The 21,376-nt window shown below is 34.5% G+C and overlaps 1 protein-coding gene across 1 annotated transcript; it reads left to right on the forward strand.

Moving 5' to 3' along the window:
* The first annotated feature begins 1,377 nt into the window (after positions 1–1,377).
* On the forward strand, positions 1,378–19,650 carry Mpc1 (mitochondrial pyruvate carrier). Its single transcript, XM_088236013.1, has 3 exons — positions 1,378–1,762; positions 6,935–7,035; positions 19,004–19,650. The coding sequence occupies exons 1-3, from the start codon at positions 1,701–1,703 to the stop codon at positions 19,177–19,179; spliced, it is 339 nt and encodes a 112-aa protein (XP_088092139.1). The 5' UTR covers positions 1,378–1,700; the 3' UTR covers positions 19,180–19,650.
* The last annotated feature ends 1,726 nt before the right edge of the window (positions 19,651–21,376 follow it).

Raw genomic sequence — 21,376 nt, forward strand, 5'->3', positions numbered from 1 at the left:
AGCGGGAGCGGCATTCGTTCCTTTTGAAGGTGATAAAGAATTACCAGGCAGAACATTTAAATTAGACACCTTCTGTTCAGTTTTTTAGGTTAAACTACTCGCAATACAAGAAGCTCTCGAATGGTCATTTAAAAAACCACCAGAGAGGTGGGTTATTGCAAAAATATTATCAGATTGTCATTCGGGCGTTCAAGCTATGACTCTTATACTTGGTCGATAAATCCATTAATTAGAGATATTCAGAGGAAAATTAACCATCTAAAAATTAGAAGGATGATTATTCAAATATGTTGGATAAGAAGACATGCTGATATTGTAAGAAATGAAAGAGCAGATGAACGAGCAAGAGCCGGTTGCGGTAAGTTGTTGTAACGCTGTATAAAACAAAATACGCAGCAGCGTTGGGAGGATCTTTACCGCGCTTCTTCAACAGGTATATAACCACTAAAATGTTTTTCCCAACGCTGGCTGATGCAGCAAACTTCCGTCGTCATCACCAAAGTACTTTCGAAACGACCCAAATTTTTACCGTACATGGAGCTATGAGAAGTTACCTATTCAGGTTTAAATTGAGGAATGATGACTATTGTCCATGGGATGATATTTTTTCAGAGTCTCGAACACTTGTTATTTCAGTGCCCATTTTTCAGTTTACAACGCCACAATCTTGAACCAGAATGCATGAAAGATGGAATATCCTTAACATATATTCACACTGTTATTAAAAGTAGTTATCCCATGCCATTGTTATTGGACCTTGCAACAATGGTGATTGGACACAAGTCCAAGGTAATAAATCAAAATCAATCTTTATGAAAAGGTAATAAATCAAAATCAGTGATCGAATATCTCATTTCCAAGACAAACGAAAACGATTTTTTCCGAGTACCTTAGCCTTGTACATGACACGTCAGGCTACTAAATACAGGGGTCCAAATATATATAAAAAATATTTTCAAAAATCGTAAGATATAACATTAAAAAAATATTACAAATGAATGAATGTAAAAAAGAACAACCTAATTGTTGAATAACTAATTAGGTCAGTTATAATCAAACTCCTATTAGCTACGGCCTATACCCACAACTTTTTTAAAATTTAAATTTTAATGATTCATTTTCGGATTTTCGATAAATAAAAAAATACGTGTGGCCTAAAATTTGTTACTGGGGCTAATTAGATAGCAAATGACCACTTCTTTCAGCCAATTCAATTTGGCAAACGATGCGCCTAACACCTGTATATTATTCTAACTCTCCTGTCCCAACCCTATAAACATTCAACATAAAAATTAGTAGGTACCTATTTAATTGTCACTAAAATATTGTTGGTATTTTTTCATTTTGGAATTGGTAACACTTTACGTTTAAAAATATACATGCGTATTTAATTATTTGATATGTGAGCAACACATAACACATGAGATAGTTAAATTTCTGACATTTGGATTTGGCATCCTCTAAGAAGTTGTGAAATCGACTATTTACTTTATATTCCTATTCGTGATAGTCTGTCTCAGAAAAGAATGCTAGAAATTTTATAAAACAACAAGGTCTTGCCAGCCTAAAGGAAATTTGAAATTTTCGTTTATGTACTAAATTGTTTTCCGCACTTAAAGGTTATCATTTTATATAATCATTTGATCTGTCAAATTTGAGTTAAACAATCCGGCGAAGTTGTAAAATATTACATTCTCACCATGGTTTTCCGCACTATCACCCAAAAATTGAAGAGCCCCGAACTTAGGTCGTATTTTATGAGGTAATCATATTTAATTACAATATATATGTTGTGTATTTTTGATATTATTTTATATCTTATGATTTTTGTCGCATTTAACTCGTAACATGAACGTAAGATCATCAGTCATACGCTTCAGGTACCAGTCCAGGGACTATGAATTATTCTAGTGTAAAAACACCTTTTTAAATAAATTTCCATGTCGGGAATCAAACCCGAGACCTCTTGCATGGTAGGCAAACGCGCTGACCACTACACCACGAGGCCTAAACCCATTATTTATTTAAGCACGCAGAATTATAATGTCTTTGGTGTACACAAAATTTTTTTTTTTTTTTTAACATTTACTCGTGTATAATTGAACTCACAAACATGTAAATAGTTTAGTAAAGATCAATTACACTTATTGCGGTGCGATTTGAATCCAGTACCCATGTTCTTATTTAGAGTGCCGCTTTCTTGACGTTTTTTTTAGAAATCTTACTGATTATTCATTGCACTGTTAAATTTTTTTCAATTCTGAAATTAGAAGTGGTAACCCCTGACCCGGAATCTATTTCTATTGTTTTGAAAACTTAATGGGAATTTTTATACCTAATTTGCAATTTGGCTGTTTATGATGCGCCGGCTGTAAATCAAACATCCGGGCTACAAGGGTTAAGTCGTGACTCACGCAATAATCTGAAAATATAATAAAATGAATCCAAACTAAATCCATTGATTTATTTTATTTCAATAATCCAACAACAAAATGCACGTTTTTTTCACATTTAATGAAACATGCATGGTGTGTCCGAAAAGTAATATCAGTGAATTGATTACAATGAATTTATTGAACTTTTTGTTACGACACATCAAAATTTTTCAAAATAGGCTCCTCCTGCATTGATGAATCGGCTCCAGCGATTTTACCAGGCATCGAATGCGCCTCAGTAAGCCTCCTCTAGAATGCTCCTTAAGGCCGCAGTACAAGCTGCTTGGATCCCCTCGGTAGTCTCGAAATGCTTTCCTTTCATGGGGCCTTTCAGGCGTGGAAACAAAAAGAAGTCGGGGGAAGCCAGGTTCGGACTGTAAGGGAGCTGGGGAATCATTGGGACCCCCGCTTTGGCCAGGTACTTGGTGACGAGGAAAGCGCTGTAAGCCAACGCGTTGTCGTGAAGCAACTTCCAGTCGTCTGCGATGTCCAGCCGGATGTGTTGAATCCTGTGTTTCAGTCTTATCAGCACTTCGACGTAAAATTTAGCTTTCAAGTTGTACCAGGTGATATAAACTCGTGATAGACCAGTCCTTTGATATTAATTGTTCGTCCCAGGTTTTAAAACCAGTTGACTACGTTAAATATCTGGGAATAAACGCAATGAGCATCGTCTTGATTTTGGATCTGCTCATCCTGGCCTTCTCGGGGTGAGGGGAAGCCGACCTTTTGCCGATTTGACAGATTGTCTTCTTTAAAAGCAGTTTTGATCATTTGAACAGTTTCCGCGGCAGTCTTGCCAAGTTTGACACAAAACTTGATCGACATCCTTTGCTCTACCGACCGCTGCATTTCGACATTTTCGACTTTTGTACAAGCTTCCAAAACAACTTCTGCGGAAATTCCTGTCGTCACTCTCCGGATGGCCGGAGAAGACTGAGAAATCCAGCGTTCGTTAGCTGACTTCCCCCACTACCATTCTCAACCGGTCCGCGCGCGCTCTGACGTACAGTCGCGTCAAAAAAATCACTGACATTACTTTCCAGACACACTGTATATTATACTAATTTATGAAAAAAGGACTTAATATCAATATATATCTGATATTTTTAAGCTTCTTTACGAATATGCTTTTTTAATGAACTAACTCGAGACCGTATTATTTACATTTGGCACGAGCTGTGTGCTTTTTTAATAGATGGAAGATCAACTGGGTCAATTGATTAATAATTCTGGAATTGATTTGTTTTGAAAGAACATAAGTAATAGTTTGTATTTGCAAGTTGTGACATATGTATCTTTTGTACATACCATTTATATATTTACATAATTAAATAAATAATTATTTATTTATTTATTTTTATATTAACGGTTCAAGAAACCTTTTACAATAAAAAGTTTTACAGAAATAATCACAGCAGTGAACAATTCATTATGTAATATAGAATATGAAATATAACTCTATAATTCAACTGAATAATTAAAACTAAACAAATTAGTTAAAAGTAAAATATTTTTTAAAAAAACCTACAAAAAAGTAAAAAAGAAACATAAAATATCCAAGATGACAAATAAAAGATAACAATTAAAGTGAGAAAATCTTATGCTCTAAATATAAATATAGCAAAGTAAAATTAAGAATAATTTTACATAAACATAAAGTGGCTAGTATTTAGCTAGGTAATAATAAAAAAGAAAAAAATGCTACAATAATACTTTATAAATAATACGTTTTTTGGATCAATATGAAAGCTTAAATAATCTTTTAACACCTTTATTTTATCATCTAGAATTTGGCAATTAATCCACAAATGTATAATTTATATAAAAATAAATAAACAAAAATACATATCCAGGAAAACAAAGTTAAATTTAATAATATATTTTTAAATAAATTCATTCCTTTTCTAAAAAATAACCAGTGAGATTACATTTTAATGTATTAACAGAGTTAGTATTAAAAATATCAAATATTTTTTCGAACTTATTTCCATACCTATGTATTCTGGATATAGGTGAATGCATTTCGAAGTTGGTACGAGAATTGTTACAATAAAATAATTGTATACTTCTAGTGCACCTACCAGGTATTCGAATTTGAGTTCAAGTAAAGCAGGGCTGTCAATTATTGATTTTATTATTTTAAATAAGAAAAACAAATCAGCTATAACTCTTCGGTCTGACAATTCAAGTAATCTCATTTCACTTCTAAGAAAATCATAATTTAAGGTTCAACAGGTATTTTTAATTTATAGTAAAGCGCAAGAATTTATTTTGTACCCTTTCAATAGCATGAGAATGAATTTCATAATAATAATTATCTGACAAAAGTGAAATATTTTAAAAAGCAATATGAATTTTGCTTTATGTTTGCTGCCTTGATTCATGCACGGCACGTGTACTATCCCGTTATATTATTATTGTATAAGCTAACTGTGTTGAGAAATATCATAATTCAACGTGTACTGCGCTGGAATGTTGCAGTCACATTTCAATAAATAAACCTTAGCAGGTAACAATAAATAAAAATAATGTTTTCGAGACTTTTTCATCCCAAATTTTTTTTTTTTTTATAAAAAGAAATATTTGCGTTCTTATGATTTATCCTAATATTTAATTTTGAGGGCCATTTTCAACGAGTTGTAAATAACTCACTATTAGAAAATGGAATCAAGTTGGGGTAGAGTGTGAATGAGAAAAAAAAATAAAAAATAAATCTAGAGTGAGATTCGAACCACGGACCTTTGGTCTGTGAGTCCGAGACACTAGCCACGGGACCACAACCAAATATCTATGAAAATAGACAAGTAGTTGGGGATGAAAGGTAAATGGAAAAATTCCGGGTGGAAGAAAATAAACACGATATATTGCGAAACCTGCAAAACTAAACCTAGACTTCACGTTGGGAATTGTTTATGTAAACTACTAATGTGCTTTTAGTTGTATAAATTTAATTATATTTCAATGCAAATGTTTTTTTCTTTAAAATGCCTCTAGTTGGCGGTATGCACAAAACAAAAACTTTTCGAGTGCAAAGGTATAATATAATAGATAATTTTAGTGATCAGCATCGGATTTCTGCTATCCCTCGATGAAATGTTTCATTTGTTTTACAACAAATTAGTCTATAATGTATTCTCCTTATTTGCTTTCACCTTTATTCCCTTGATTGAACGGAAACAGAATGAGGTGTCAACAATGCTCACTTTCGTCTACTTTACATTCAATTTTGAAGGCTTGTAAACAAAATAATTTTTTTATATGTAACGTAAAAGCAAACAAAATGTCGTGTATAGCAGAAAATTTTCTTTCGAATGACGTTTACAATTTTGTTTTACTTTCGGTGCTAATAGTTTCTTGATACAGAATAGCCAGATTAATGAAAATACTATTTCCCTAATGGCTCTTAAGATTACAGGACCTTGACTCACATTTTTTATACATTATGATTCATATTATTAATTGTAGTGGTTACTTGTTTATTTTGATTGGCAATATAAATAAGCACCACTTACACCAACACCACGCACACGCATGCAACCAAGTTGCGGTTTAATGGAATGGCCTTTCCGAGAAACTGATTTGTGCACATGAAGTTCATGAGATTGTTAACTGTCTGGATATATACTAAATTTATTAATCAAAATATTCTTATGTTGATCTCAATCTGAATCGGATTGTGGTCACGTGGCTGGTATCTCGGACTCACACCTCAAAGGACCGTGGTTCGAATTCCACTCTACCCCAACTTGATTCCCATTTTTTAATCATCATTCCCTTTCCGCACCCAATGGAGGATTGGGCACTGCATTGGTACACTAATCGCAGAGTATCTTGAACATTTTTTGTTACATGCAGGTAAGGTTATCAGTCTTACGCTTATTTATTTTCTAATAGTGAGTTATTAATAACTCGTAACTCTGTCCTCAGCCCTCAAAATTAAATATTCAGGTAAATCATAAGAATGCAAATATTTCTTTAAAAATAAATATGTATTTAAATCAAACGTCGATTTATGTCTACTTATTTTTTATAATTTTTATTAAATAAAAAATGTAAATAGATTCAAATCGGTGTTTGATTTAACTATGAAGATTGTAATATGGAGTTTTACAAAATAAACCAACTCAATAAATATTATTGCTCGTATTTTATTTTATATACTCGCATATTTTTTAATATATTTAAAATCAAATGCATTAAAGGTACACCTATCTCTCTAAGCTTCTAGTGTACCTTATAAAAATAACTGTATGTTTTTTTGACTACCTAGTATAATAGAAAAAAAGAAAGGGTAAATTAAATTAGTTTTGAATTAATAAGTGTTTTTTTTTTTTTGTTATTTTTGTCAGCCATTTAAGTTATAAAACTGCATATATGCCAAGTCTCCCTTTAGCTGTGGGACTCCAGTTTAGGGCTACCACCGGGTTCAGGCTTAGGCCTCCAGCAAAATCGCAACACTATAAACCAGTAATAACGGGCACATGTAACTCTTTCAGCACCCATTTCTGGGGTCCAGTAGCCAATTGGGGGATCCCTATTGCAGCCCTAGCGGACATTAATAAGAATCCCAAGTACATCAGTGGAAAAATGACATTTGGTGAGTACCCTGAAATACTTTCCATATCAATAATATCTTTCGTAAATATGTATAGTCTTCATAGACAGTTACTGGATTTAATCCTTCAGGGAGTTAATTGGTAAATATTTTTACAGAGAACCGTTTTGAGAATGAAATATTTAATAGCATTTAGGGTAGGGATAAAATAATTTATTTACGGTCTAATTCAGTCAATTTAACAACAGTAAATTTAAATGGTATTAGCTATTTGAATTTTAAATGAAATATAAATAACATTACCAAATGCTATTATAAGTTTGTTAATTTGAATGAAATGCTAATTAAGTCTAATGCAAGTTGTTACGAAAATAGTGCTGTGTGTTACATTTACACAACAACTTCCTCTGAGAGAATGAGACTGCACCGCCTTTAATCCGGGCATAACCAGGTTGATAACCAGGGTCACGAGATAATCTAATTAGGTGATCTGGGCTGCAATTACAATTAGAAGTTAAGGACGTCACAACTTCACCATGACGGTATAGTTGAAGATAAATTCTCCCGAGCGATGGCGAAGATACATTACCGACACCCCCAACTTTCAGTTTTGGGTGGGTACATCCATATGTATCAAGGGGAAGCGTACGTCACGGTACATAGATATGTATCTAGTTATTTAAAATGACAAAAATGCTTGTTTCACCGTACAATTTTTGCTTTAATTATGTTTTATTAAAAATTTTAATCATTCCGAGGGGGCTGCTTTTTTCTGAAAAGCCTATTTAAATACGAAAAAAAAATTAGTAAATTTTAAATTCAAATTAAACCTGACATAACTGTCAGCTGCCATATTAATATATGGCAGCATCTAGCCGTTCGATTGTAAAACTTTGGTTAGTTAAAACATTGCCATTATAAAAAATAAATATAATTATTATATTTTTCCTATCTTTCTGAGAGCACCTAGAGTATTGAGATGTCAATAGAGCCGGCTTCGCAATACCTCGGTGGATACAGACATACAAAAAGTTAACCATACCTTCTGGGAATTGTCAAATGTTGTATAAAAATCATGTTCAAGCGAGCATTTTTTGCTTTTAATGCAATTAAAACAAAATCGAAGATTTATTTTATTTTTTAATAGTTTTGAAGTGAACACTTTTGACAAAAAGTCTAATCTGTGATAATAGAGAAGCCTATTTAAAATAGTGTTTATAATTGTGACCCTGGACCATGTCATCGGATCTGTGCATTATAAAGTATTTGATGTGTAGATTATTCAATCTGTCACACAACTTGGAATTCATTGGGATAGATCTTCCGGCTTTTTATTTGGTTAGTTCAAAGTCGTATAAGTTGATAAACATGATCGTGTTTTTAATATATTGTATATCATTATTTTTTTGCCCTTGTTTGTCTTTGCTACATACATAGTTTCATGTTCCTTTTGTTCAGTTTCTTATACATATTATGTTTCTTCATATAACTGTTGTAATTGGCTCAGGCCATAATATAGTTCATAAATAAATTTAAGTAAGCTGTTGTTATTTATGATGACATACGAGGGGCTTTCAGTATATTCTCGGTATGGGTATGAAGGAAAAGACTTAGGTTAATAATATATTTTTTATTTCTCAATATAGTCAGTGTAACAGACGCAGCAGATCACTGTCTTCCGTAGCAATCGCGCCAGTCACAAGAACTGTAAATTGTAGGGGCAGGTGTCACCGCAGTATGGCCGGGCGTAGGAGAGCCGCGGCCGGCGAACGATAAGCTCCGTGGAGGTATCGCTGCCTAGAGATCCCTTGCAGGGTTGCCAGTGGGTAGCACTGGCGGCCGCAATTCTGAAGTAGGCAGCCGGTTTGTAAGGCCAGTATCGCTCCGTCGGCAGGAACAACGGGGGTGTTCCGGAGAAGTAGCCAAGGGTCCAATTTATCCAGAGTCCATAATCCAATCCAGAGAGTATCCGAGTTCCCAGTCCAGGGGGGGGGGCGGCGGTCGAATATTTCAGGTGGCGGTGAGGTCCGGTTAAATCGAAGTTGGGAGACGAAGTGGAGAATAAAAGCCCTTAGTGGTGTTGACGAATGACTGATTTATTATTTGCCCGGCGGGCCTATATATATATATATATATATACAATATGTTTCGCCGTGGGGCATCGCTGCTAGACCAATAGCGGGCGGTACTAGGTTGGCCAATCACGCGGCGAGAGAGATAGCGAGCGCATTCGCCCACTTTATCAGTCTGTCTCGCGCCACGTATACGGACACCCCCCTCCTGCTACCCGGCCGCAGTTCATTGCCGACGCAGCGATTAATATTCAAACAGAAAATATGCACAGAAATAACTTGATGACGCAGTAAATATGATACATTCAATTTATTTATTTATTTTATTTAATGCACAAAATACACAATTTTACATAGACACAATTATATGTTTTTTATGTCCCAACTTGTTAGAAAATTCCGTGTTAAGTCGGGAGTAATTATATTTTATTAGATAATTCCTATTCTTTACGTGCTTCAGTATGGCGATGACCACCCCTGAAAGCGACAAATGTTAGTCTTTATTGGAGAGGTAGTACTTCGCATACACATACTGAAGTCCCTATGCTAAAAAATATATCAAAAAGCCCCAGGAAGGGCCGCCAAGTTAATATATGCGGCGTTACATCGGCAACAGTCACCCTTAATATTTTTCTAACAATCAATTTATTTAAACCCTCAAAAAAAATTATTCCTGTTTGTTATCAAAATGCTTATTAATCGCCGCGTTTAACGAGTCATCGTCGTCAAATCGTTTCTCACAAATGTCTATCTATAGAATTGGAAACAGAAAAAAATCCCTCGGTGCCAGGTCTGGACTACACGGTGGGTGATTGATTTCTGCGAAACCGCATTCACGAACTGCAGCCTTTGCAACTTGAGCCTTGTGCACCGGTGCATTGTCGTGGAGGAGCAGGATCCCTTTGGCCAACTTCCCCCGCCTTTTCTCTTTGATCGCCTCCCTCTTGGCCTCGATTGGCCGACCGGATCGCTCGTCGTCTTCTATGCTCTCTCTGCCCCTCTTAAATTCACCAGACCACTTTTGAACTGTCGATAATGAAGGAGCAGACTCCCCGTAAACTTCTGACATCTCTTTGTGGTTTTCTGATTTTTTTCCTTGTTTGGTGAGCAATTTTATAACGGAACGGAACGCGAGTTTGTTTAACTTTGCAAATAAACTCATCTTGCTTGTGTTTCGGGGACAGCTACGACTAATGATCTGTTTGTTATGAAACTCGGAACTTACTACTAATAAGTGCAATATATTTTATTTATTAAATCATACAATTTTTTTTTTGTACTCCCAGGAGTTACAACAAACTCATTTTGGAAATATAACAAGGTAATTAACTATATATTCATTCATAGTTGCACTCCTTCATATCAATACTGAGAATATATTGAACGCCCCTTGTACTTGTGTATAGTTAAGATTTTATTTTATTTACTCTAAACCAGCGTTTTTCAACCTTTTTCATGTCACGACCCCCCTAGTATCAAAAAATATTTCGCGACCCCCCAACCCTTTTTTCCATGTATGTTAAAAATATATAATACTTACAAAAATTTTAGGCGTTTGCGTTATTTGCAATCCGATATAAACATATAATTAAGTATTAAGTACGTTAAACATATAATTATAAATTGAATACGTGGCCAATTGATAACTAACAAACAAATACAAACATATTAGATGTATATAAATAAATAAAATATACCGTTAGGGTTAGATTCCCAGCGCCATCTGTTGGTAACACTAGGAACTAATGCAGGTTCCGGATGTTAGCAACAGATGGCGCTGGTAGTCCGAAAGATCCACAAGTTTCGAGACGTTTCTTTACGCTTTGAGATAATTCTCGCTAGAATGCGTTGGCCTATAAATACAGCGGTCGACCGCGGCCATGGCAGTTTGATGCAAGACAGCGAAGCAAGTGGAATCAGAAGCAATCCCGATAAGTGGAAACGATTCAGAAGTGTAAATTCGGTGTTATGTGGACTGTAAGGTGCTTTGGAGTTGGAGTAATTATAGACTGATTTGTGAGCGTAAGTCACGCGTGGTCATGTCTGCTGTTTAATTGTTTGAAGAGCGCGAACCACTTGTTTTACGGTATGCATTTATTTGAGTTGTTATAATTGAAAATGGATAAATTCCTGAAAAGATCATCAGAACCATCAACGTCTAGCGGGAGTAGTGGAATAAAGAAAAAACGTCTTTATGACGACATTTATTTAAAATTTGGGTTTACTGTGATTGACAGTAAACCGCAGTGCATAGTTTGCTTTGAAATTTTGTCAAGAGAAAGCATGAAGCCATCGAAGTTGGTACGCCACCTAAACACAAAACATCCTAATGAAAAAAATAAACCCGTGGAATTTTTTGAGCGAAAATTAAAAGCTCTTGAACGTCAAAAAACTGCTCTAGGACAAATGTCCAACCTGAATGAGAAAGCGTTGCTCGCTTGTTATCGAGTAGCTTTTCGTGTGGCTAAAGCAGGGAAATCTCACACTATTGCCGAAAATTTGATTTTACCAGCGGCTTTAGATATAGCAGAGATTATGTTTGGCAAGCAAGAGGTCGAAAAGCTCAAAAGTATACCTCTCTCTGACAATATCATTCGACGCAGGATAAGCAATATGGCGACTGATGTTCGTGATCAAGTCATAGAAAAAATAATGAAAAGTTCTTTTGTATCCTTGCAATTTGATGAATCAACGGATATTGCGAGTTGTGCGCAATTTGTAGCTTTTGTGCGTTTTGAATCCAATGAAATAATAATGGAAGAAATACTATTTTGCAAGGCACTTCCCAAAAATACTACAGGTCAATGTATGTATGCATGACATGTTCCTTGAAGCTACGCAAGATATGAATATCGATTGGGCACAAAAATGCATTGCTATTTGTAGTGACGGAGCAAAAGCCATGACTGGTGCGAACAGTGGATTTATTGCTAGACTGAAAGAACAGATGCCAAACGCTTGTTGGATGCATTGCTTTCTCCATCGCCAAGCTCTTGCAGCCAAATCCTTACCGCAAGAATACAGTCAAGTTCTTAATATTATTATTAACATTGTAAATTCTATTAAAGGAAAAGCGTTGCAGACTCGATTGTTTCGAATCATTTGTGACACTACACCGTAATTTGCTTTACCATACAGAAGTTAGGTGGTTATCAAAAGGCAAGGTACTGACCAGAGTTATGGAACTTCGCGCTGAACTATTAGTATATTTACAGCAAGCCAAGTCACATTACTCTGAATTCATTTCTGACCCAGAATTCCTTTTAAAATTGGCTTTTCTTTCTGACTTATTTGAACATTTAAATAACTTGAATAAAAGTCTTCAATGGCGTGATGAAAATGTCATTACAGCAAAAGACAAACTCCATGGCTTTATAAAAAAAAATTAATTGTGGTCATCATCTATAAATCAAAACAACTTTGATGTATTTGTGTGGACACAGTCTTTCATTGAAGAAGTCGGAAGCGAGATCAACATCAACTCATATAAATCTGGTATGAAAATGGTGTTACATAATTTGAAGAAAGAATTGTGCCATTTAATACTTAATGTGGCAAAAACGGATCCACGATGGGAGAAATTAATTGAACAAACTCAAGCGCAACCTTCACATTAAAATGAACGAAGATAAGCAAGCACAGATGTAATCATTTTCTATTTAAACACATTTTTAATATTTATTTTCTTTGTAATAACATGTTTTGAACTAGCATTTTTCTGACTTGTATGATTGACTATAGGGAAATTTTGTTAAATATAATAATTTTAACTCTTAACGACTTTTTATTTAAGTCTCACAAATTATTTGTTGTATAAAAAAACTGAAGTTTTCTCGACCTCTCGCGACCCCCCTTCAGAGGCTCCGCGACCCCCAGGGGGTCGCGACCCACAGGTTGAAAAACAATGCTCTAAACAAACATTTCGAGAAACAAAATGAATAAAACTTCTTTGGAATTGAAAACATGGCATAAGATTCCTAAAATAACACAGTTGAATATCTAACAAATAAATTCTCTCTCGTTATATAAACAATCAAAATTTATCTATAAAACCCAACTCATTGCCAAACAAAAATCGGATTTGATTTTTTAATTTGTCACTCTGTTTGTGAGCGCCCAGTACTTATTTAAGTAAAGTAATTTATATTAAACGAGCTGAACCCGGCAATGCTTGGCTATTGCTAGATTTGAGTTTTTGCTAAATATATACAAATTATATTATATAAATTTCTATATATGCGTATACATGATTGTTTTTGTGTTTCGGTTTAGATAAATTGTGATGACAAATTTTTTTTTAAATAAATAGGTGTTTGAACATCGTTTCCCTGTCACTGTCTTGCAGATGCCTCCCCGATAATGTGCGAAAAAGACAACTGCTTGTCAGATCTTATGTTAGAATAGACAAAATCTACGTTTCGCTGTACCGTTTTCCGCACCTCAAAACTGAACCGATTTTGTTAGTTTTTTAGACAGAGTATCAGAATAAAATTGTCTGTATGGGTATGTTTTGGGTTTTTTTTAAATATTTATATTTGTATACCGTGCGCCGTGCGCCCAAAGACAGCAGATAAAACTGTGCTTTTTACGAGTTCGGATGGTTCTAGTTCCTATAGCAAACTAATTTTTTTAAAACAAAACAATATAGGGACACGTCAAAGGTACAATGTGTTAAAAAGAGTAGAGCGAATGGACCACGAAAGAACGGCTAAAAATATATACAATGCGAATGTTCATGGATGCGGAAATAGAGGAAGACCGTGAAAGACATGGCATGACCAAATCCAACAAATACTTGAAAAAGGACATGGTAAAAGTCGGAATAATCAGCGCATGAGAAGATCTATTAATGTAGAGGAAGCGAGATCTGAATGCAAAGATAGAGTGATGTGGCATTCTATCCTCTCTGCCTACCCTTACGGGGAAGCGGCGTGATAGTTTGTTGTTGTTATTGTTAATGTAAAAAAAACGAGATAAAATACTTGAATACATTTGTATGAAGAAAAGTCAGACCGCATTTCCTCTTAAGATTAAACATAATTAAGTATACTTACAAAAATTTACTAAAAAATCTTTTGTAAAAACCGTTTGGAAAACCGTAAAAAAGATGTTGTAACTTATTGGTAAGTAGCAGTGGCGAGCGGTGAGTTTTAAATTGGTAAGCTATGAAAATTCTGATAAAATGTCCATAGCGGTAGTATGGCATATAAAAAACAAGTCTATTTTATATTTAATAAATAATTCCTAACAAATGGCTCCAGCGGCTAATAGTTTCAGTAAAAATATTTTCGAATGTAGCACAAACATTTGATTTAAAAAATACAATTTAAAAAAACATAATTGCAAAAAAAAAAGGAACACCTGTGAACTCGAACCCCCGCCTTCATCATCAGAGAGCAACGACCCAACCGCGCAGCTATTTCGCGTTTTGGGCTAAGCATCGAAAAAGTAATTAATGAACTGGATAATTCATTAGCGCACCAGTGCATCTTTGGTTAAGTCAGACTAGTATAACTTGTCTTGAAATAAAACACTATTTCTTAATAAATGATAATAATTAAATAATTTAAAAATATTCCTTACCGAGTACGATAGTTCACCAAACAAAACATAAATTACGTTTTAAGAATCATTGTTTCATCGACTTTTATATCACATTATTATTCACAAAACAACATAAGTTATACATATAGTTAACTTATACATAAGTTATACCCCTTATAATTCTTCATATATATTTATTCTTAACACTATAAAGTAGTAACGTTTTTATCATAACTCTAACTAAATTTTAAAAGTTTAAATGGATACTGAAGACCTACAATATTCAACTGTCATCGTATGCACAAAAACGAATTACAACAAAAAAACAATTAGCGAATCTATGTTTTTTTAAAACCCACTAAAGGATTTATACTATATTATGGATTAAAATATCAATTCATTTCGATTAAAATATCAATATATTCATTTATTTTAAAGCAAATTTACTTTCAAACCACCGAAACATAAGTATGATCAATTACTGTCAATTACTTACTTATTATTGTAACTTTCGTGTTAAAACATACAAAATATATTCGTTATCTCTTTTTCACACATAACGAGTGCGTATATTGTCACCTCCCTTAGACTGTCATAAGTCAAATTGATGTATTTCAAAGAATACTAGCCCTTATGAAAAAGTATTGAAAGACTAAATTGCATTAATGAAAGCTGCAAGATTTTACTGTAATCGCAAGTGTAATTTTTCGAACGAGATTCTAATGTTTTAGGTTAAAGACGTATTTGAATTAGTGATTTTAAAGTGAGCAGAGTAATCTCGTGTAATCCAGTAGTAATAATTTTGGCCAATAGAGGCGCAACTGGTCGCTGTATGGAATAAAGGAATATATCAATTTACTTACCCAAGAAAAGTGATATATTTTTTCCTAATAATACTACAGGATTATAAAACATTACTTACGATGTCAAAAAAATATGGTAAGCTGCATGTAATCGATTATAAGGAGCATTCGCCCCTGGTAAGTAGGTAGGTACTTGTTTATGATTAAATTCCAAATCTAAAAGTAATATGTAGATATTCAAATATTGCATTCATGTAGGTACCTACCTAAATATTTGTTTATGTTTGAATTCCAAAACATAAAACAATCAATTATTTTCAAATAAAGAATTCTCTTAGCAAATGTCACTCTGCTCAGGGATGCACTTCAGTTAGGAATGCGATTTTCAAAAATGTGTTGATTGTTAGTTAATATTTTAGTATAACCAAAAATCCAGAAAAAAGAAATAAATGGGTAGAAATTATAAGGAATTCAATGAAATAATCTGATAAGGATCCATAAAAAAACAAATGTTGTCTGTAAACATTCAAAAACATACTTTTTTTATATACAAAAAAACATAGAATTAAGAATAGTCCAGAAACCGCATACGCACATCAAACAGAAGGCGACTCAACTACTCATAAATGAGTAGGTTTACATTTTGCCCCATTAGTTTCTTTGTAGATGTCGCTCAATACACAACTCCTGATTTGAATTCAACTATGCCGTGTTGTGTCCTTTTAAAGTGTAGAAATACTGCTAGGATCTTAAAGAAACAGGATGACATCACATTTCATGTGTTATTAACAAACGAATGTTTAAGTAGCAAATGAATTACTTAAAAATTTAATTATTTTTCCATCTGTCAGATTGTCGAAGAAACAAAATGGAAATTTCGTTAATGTTGCCAGGGTACAATTTTTTTTACCCGACTTTGCTCATTTAATATAAAAGAACTAATGAAAATTAGACCTCGGATTAAACAACGCCATGGGGGACATTTGAATGACATTTATCTTTAAAACATCAAATATTATTTAGCATGATATAAAAATATCCGTATTGTAGCTAACGCGCTACCGGCGTCGTGTTGTGGTTCCGCTGCAGTCACTAACGCACACGTCCCGATCCACTGGTTGTAAGGCAGCGGAGGCTAGGCGATCTTGTCTAACTCGTCAGGGCCGGAGATGTCCTCAGAAGGGCCTCTTACTTCAGGTTGAAGTTGCCGGTTCGCCGTGGTCAGGAATCCGTAGGGAGAGAAGTCCAAAATCCAAGTCCAGGGTGAAGCGAAGGTGTCAAGCGAAGTGAAGTAGAATCGAGTAGAAAGCCGGGTCGGGGAGAAGCGAGTAGAGATGAGTAAAAGCCAAACGTCAGAGAAGAAGTGTCATTTATTTTCATTTGTACACGTTATATACCGTTCGCGCTACGCGCCCCACCATTCACCCCGCCGAGCGGGTCTAGCCGTCGTATGCCGCGCGGAGAGAGAGAGAGCGATAGAGAAGGCCGCACGCCCGCTCCATCTGTCTCCCTCCCTCCACGTATATAGGCACTACCCCCTCCAGCTCTCACGGCATTCTTGCGGCGGCAACGCAGCGCGAAACGATGCACATTCAAAAATATACTTAAAACTAATTTATAACTAAATGCCTATTCTAAATGTCTCGGTATGGAAAAGGCCACCCCCGAAAGTGACAAATACTAGTCTTTATTGGAGGGGCAGCTCATTTCTAACACATACCGAGATCCCTAAGTCTAAACATTTTAATATAGCGCAGTGGCGGTCCCTACAAGGGCCGCTTTCCGTTTGACGTCCGTAACACGTATTGTGTCAAATAAAATTTGTTTTATATTTTAAGTTCAAAGTTCATAAATTCAATTACTCTTATTAAGTGACCATTTATTCATCTAATCTGTTCTATATTCATGTCAATCAATGTTTCCGCGTGCACAATAAATTTTTAGCGAAATTAACAGATTGCTTTTTTTTTACCTTACATTTGTGTTATGATTATTTTTTTCCCATCAAGCAACGTTACCCGGCGACTTAACGTATACGCGCGGCGAAAGTGTGTCTAAGTGGGGGAATTATTGGACACAGTCCGATGTATTCAAATATGATTCTACGCTCCTTCTGGACTATTCTTAATTCTATGCAAAAAAAATAACCTCCATCCATTTTTTTGTAAACACATTCTCGGCGAATGCATCCCTGGTGATGGATAAAAAAAACATTAATGCTCCTAACTTTTTTGTACTTAATAAATTTAAGATTTTATGAGCTATAAACCTTCTCGCATAGATGTACATTTATCTGAAAACCGCACGCAAATCGGTCCGGTAGTTATTCAGTCCATCGAGGACAACCATTCGAACATTGCCTTTTACATATATATAGATAGATTTACATTAGTTTTATCATAATTTCCCTATCCGCACCCAGTGATGCATAGAACACTGCATTGGTACACCAACCGTAGCTTATTTTGATCATTTTTGTTACAAATAAGGTAAGATAATCACTCTCGTGCTTAGTCCAGTGTAAAAACACCTTTTTAAATAAATATTTCATTCTAACTGTGTCGTGAATCGAACCCGATACTTCTTGCACAGTAGGCAAATGCGGTATTTTTTATTTGTTTATTCACATTTCTTTTGTTTACACTGTAGGCATTTTTTATTACATATATTTATTAAAACAAAAACGTCCCACCAAATAAACAAATGTTTATTTATGCTTTTTTAAGTTAGTTACACCTTAAGAACTAATATAAACCTTTAGTGTAACATTACAATTTTTTAATCAAAATTTCTCAACAACATATTTTTACAAATTAATTTTAAATATATCAATCTTTTCTATCTCCTTTATTTCTTCAGGTAACTCATTGTACCTATGATGCCTATGCATGGGCTGGCGAGACTGACCCTTAGACCACGAGGCGGATAGTATAGTGTCACATTATCTAATGCTTCATATTATATTGACATGGAAAGTAATGATTCCTTGAGATTATAAGTATTTACTTAAATGCTAATATTTACCGAGATTAATTTATATGAATTTTCATATTAATTGATCTCAGTAAATTTAGCACTTAACTACTTACCTACTCGGTTTCGAGACGTACCCGTCTTTTCATCAGGACACTTACTACACCAACATGCAAATACTAAAATACACTTTCATCTTTACCGTCACTGTAGTATACATTGTATTTACAAAAAAATACATAAATTAAATTCAGAGTTAAGGGGATGCAAACACCACTATTTTCGAATATGCACTAAAATTAGGCTAATAATATTTAGCGATATGTTGCAGAATGTGTTTGTGTAGGGTGGGGGGGGATCATGGAGGGAAGGGGCTAAGTGGCTGCATGTTACATGATTGGTTAATTTTTCAATAGAAAAATGGGCTATATTGAAAAGACATTTGATTATTTATTAGAGGAATATTTTTTAAAGCTTTTTTAATGTGAAACACCTCCATGTTGTTTAATTTAAGTCATTTTTATATCAATGCAGCGTCCTATGCACCATTAGGTGATATAAAACAGAAATTTGCTGTTTTTGTCGAAAAATTTAATGAAAAAAAAAATTATTTTCCAGCCCTCTGTCTGTACTCCATGTGCTTCATGAGATTCGCTTGGAAAGTTCAACCCAGAAATTTACTTCTTCTGGCTTGTCACGTGACTAACGAGGCCGCTCAGCTCACCCAAGGTGGTAGGTTTATCAAATACCATTACTTGGGAGGGTGGAAGAACGATCAAGAGTATACCAAGTAATTATCCGCTTCATGCTGCTATTTTCTGAAGTCTACTCTAGAAGCAATTCGCACAATCTATCATAGACTGCACCGAACCACTAGTGCATCTAGATGCATATTGAAAGTATACTGATGTCAAAAATTCTGATTAATTTAAGGCTGTACATAATAACATAATATACGTATACATATACCTTAACTGTGTTCATTGGTCAGTGTCCATGTTTTAGAATGTCGAGACTTGGATACTTTATGTATATCATTTTATTTATTAAAAAATCTGTAATGTAGTAATAAATTACTACAAATACTATTCACCGTTCGAGTACCTAATACAGTAGTTACTAAATTATGGCTGCACACTCTGTTCTAACAGGCCTTCTATATTGTGATAATTGTTTCTTGTTAATTCAGAAGTATTTTGTGTATATATTTGTGTAAATATTACAAGAAATGTATAATAATAATAAATATATATGTATACAACTTATACGGTCTTCTGTCTTATTTATTATTCATAAACGCTCAGAGGGCTCTTACAATAAACAGTTTAAATGTACATTGTATAGCAACAGTTACATAATGTGCTATACAATTTACCAGTAATAAACCGAGGAAGGGAGTAAATAAGAATTGAAAAGAAAAGAAAACCACATTAAAAAGTTGGAGAATCGGATTATGGCCGTTCAGCGGATAGCACAAGTTGATTTAACCGCAGCAGGAGTGGCGCGGAGTAAGTCCAACAGCTCTGCATAATTATTTGCAGTTCTGTGCACACAAGCCAGGGGAGAATGGTGAATGTAGTTGTGCTAAATTGTGCTCGCATCGGAACATGTGTCGGAGTCCGGTAGTCCTTGTGGGTACGCAGTTTATCTCAAGGTAAGTAATTGTCCTTCTGATGGAGAGCAATGGTAACCTCAACTTTGACATCAAAGTTTGGTAGCAAATTTCATTCACCGGTTTACCCTTTTTGAACTGTATGTAGCGTAAAAACTTCAGGTGAACTCTTTCCAGGTTTACAGTGTTATAGTTGTATAAAAAGCTCCAGACTGACGATGCATATTCCAGTTGTGATCGCACCAGAGCACAATAGGGTAATTTTATTGAAACAATGGTGCTAGAATTTCTCGTATTATGGATAAAAATTGTCTTATGTTTATTAAACATTTTATGTGTGAAAATAATGTTGTAACAATTGTAAAGGAGACGTCAGCCAATGTCAGAACTATTGAGAAATAAAACGGCTAACGCATTTAAGACATGGGAAAGGATAATAAACATAAGACAGCAGAACTTGACTAAATTGTCACCGAATCAGTTTGGATTCACATCTAAAAAAATCATTCAGACACACGCTGCTTCTTTATCTTGTCAAGCTTGTGTATCTTTGATACCAGTCATAGAAAGAAAGGGGTTAAAAACAAAGTTGTTTTATATTTATTTTAACCCTTCAGCAGTCGCACCTAAAAAGGTTACTTGGATACGCCCACGCGAGCAAAATGCTCACGCGTCTTTAACGATGTTTTACCACAATGTTATATATAATTTTGATTACAAGCGAAAAAAAATAAAACAACTTGTTTTAAGCCAAATGCAACTAAATTTTAGAAATATAAATGTTATCTTGATATATCTCCGAGAAAACAAAACAAATATTTTTTTGTTTACATTGTTTTTGGGAACATTGAAACAAGATTGTATTATGCTTAAAGTCCTTATTAAAAATAAATAAATTAGTCTTTCATTAGAGCATTATTAGTGCATCCTTCAAAACATATAGGACACATGTATGTTACGTTTTCAGTGCGAAGTATTTTTTTGCATGAAAAACACACTTTTTTTAACATCTGTTCTTCCTTCTTGACAAATTGAACAAAATTCGTTCACTGCAGCCTGTATTGTAATTTATTTATCTAATATGTTCTGCATGGGAACGCATGGGAACGCCACGCAGTCTCTCACATTCCTCATTCTCATGTATCGCCTTGATGGGATACAAACACGGGGCAGACGAAATAACCCACTTGTTTAACCTGTAATTTGATAATAATGTCCCAGCAGGAAACTGTCTTTTACGCCGTAATTTCAAACCACGTGTTCCTGTGAAGAGTCATTGCGAACGGCGTAAGAATGTCAAGACAAATGCGGGACATCACTTATTCAAGCAAACTGCGATCTCAGGATTGAGGAAGATTCGCTAAAAAAAATAATTAAAT

Source organism: Micrasema longulum, unplaced genomic scaffold, assembly GCF_059751315.1.
Source record: "Micrasema longulum isolate JH-2025_06_02 unplaced genomic scaffold, ASM5975131v1 h1tg001491l, whole genome shotgun sequence".
NCBI lineage: Eukaryota > Metazoa > Arthropoda > Insecta > Trichoptera > Brachycentridae > Micrasema > Micrasema longulum.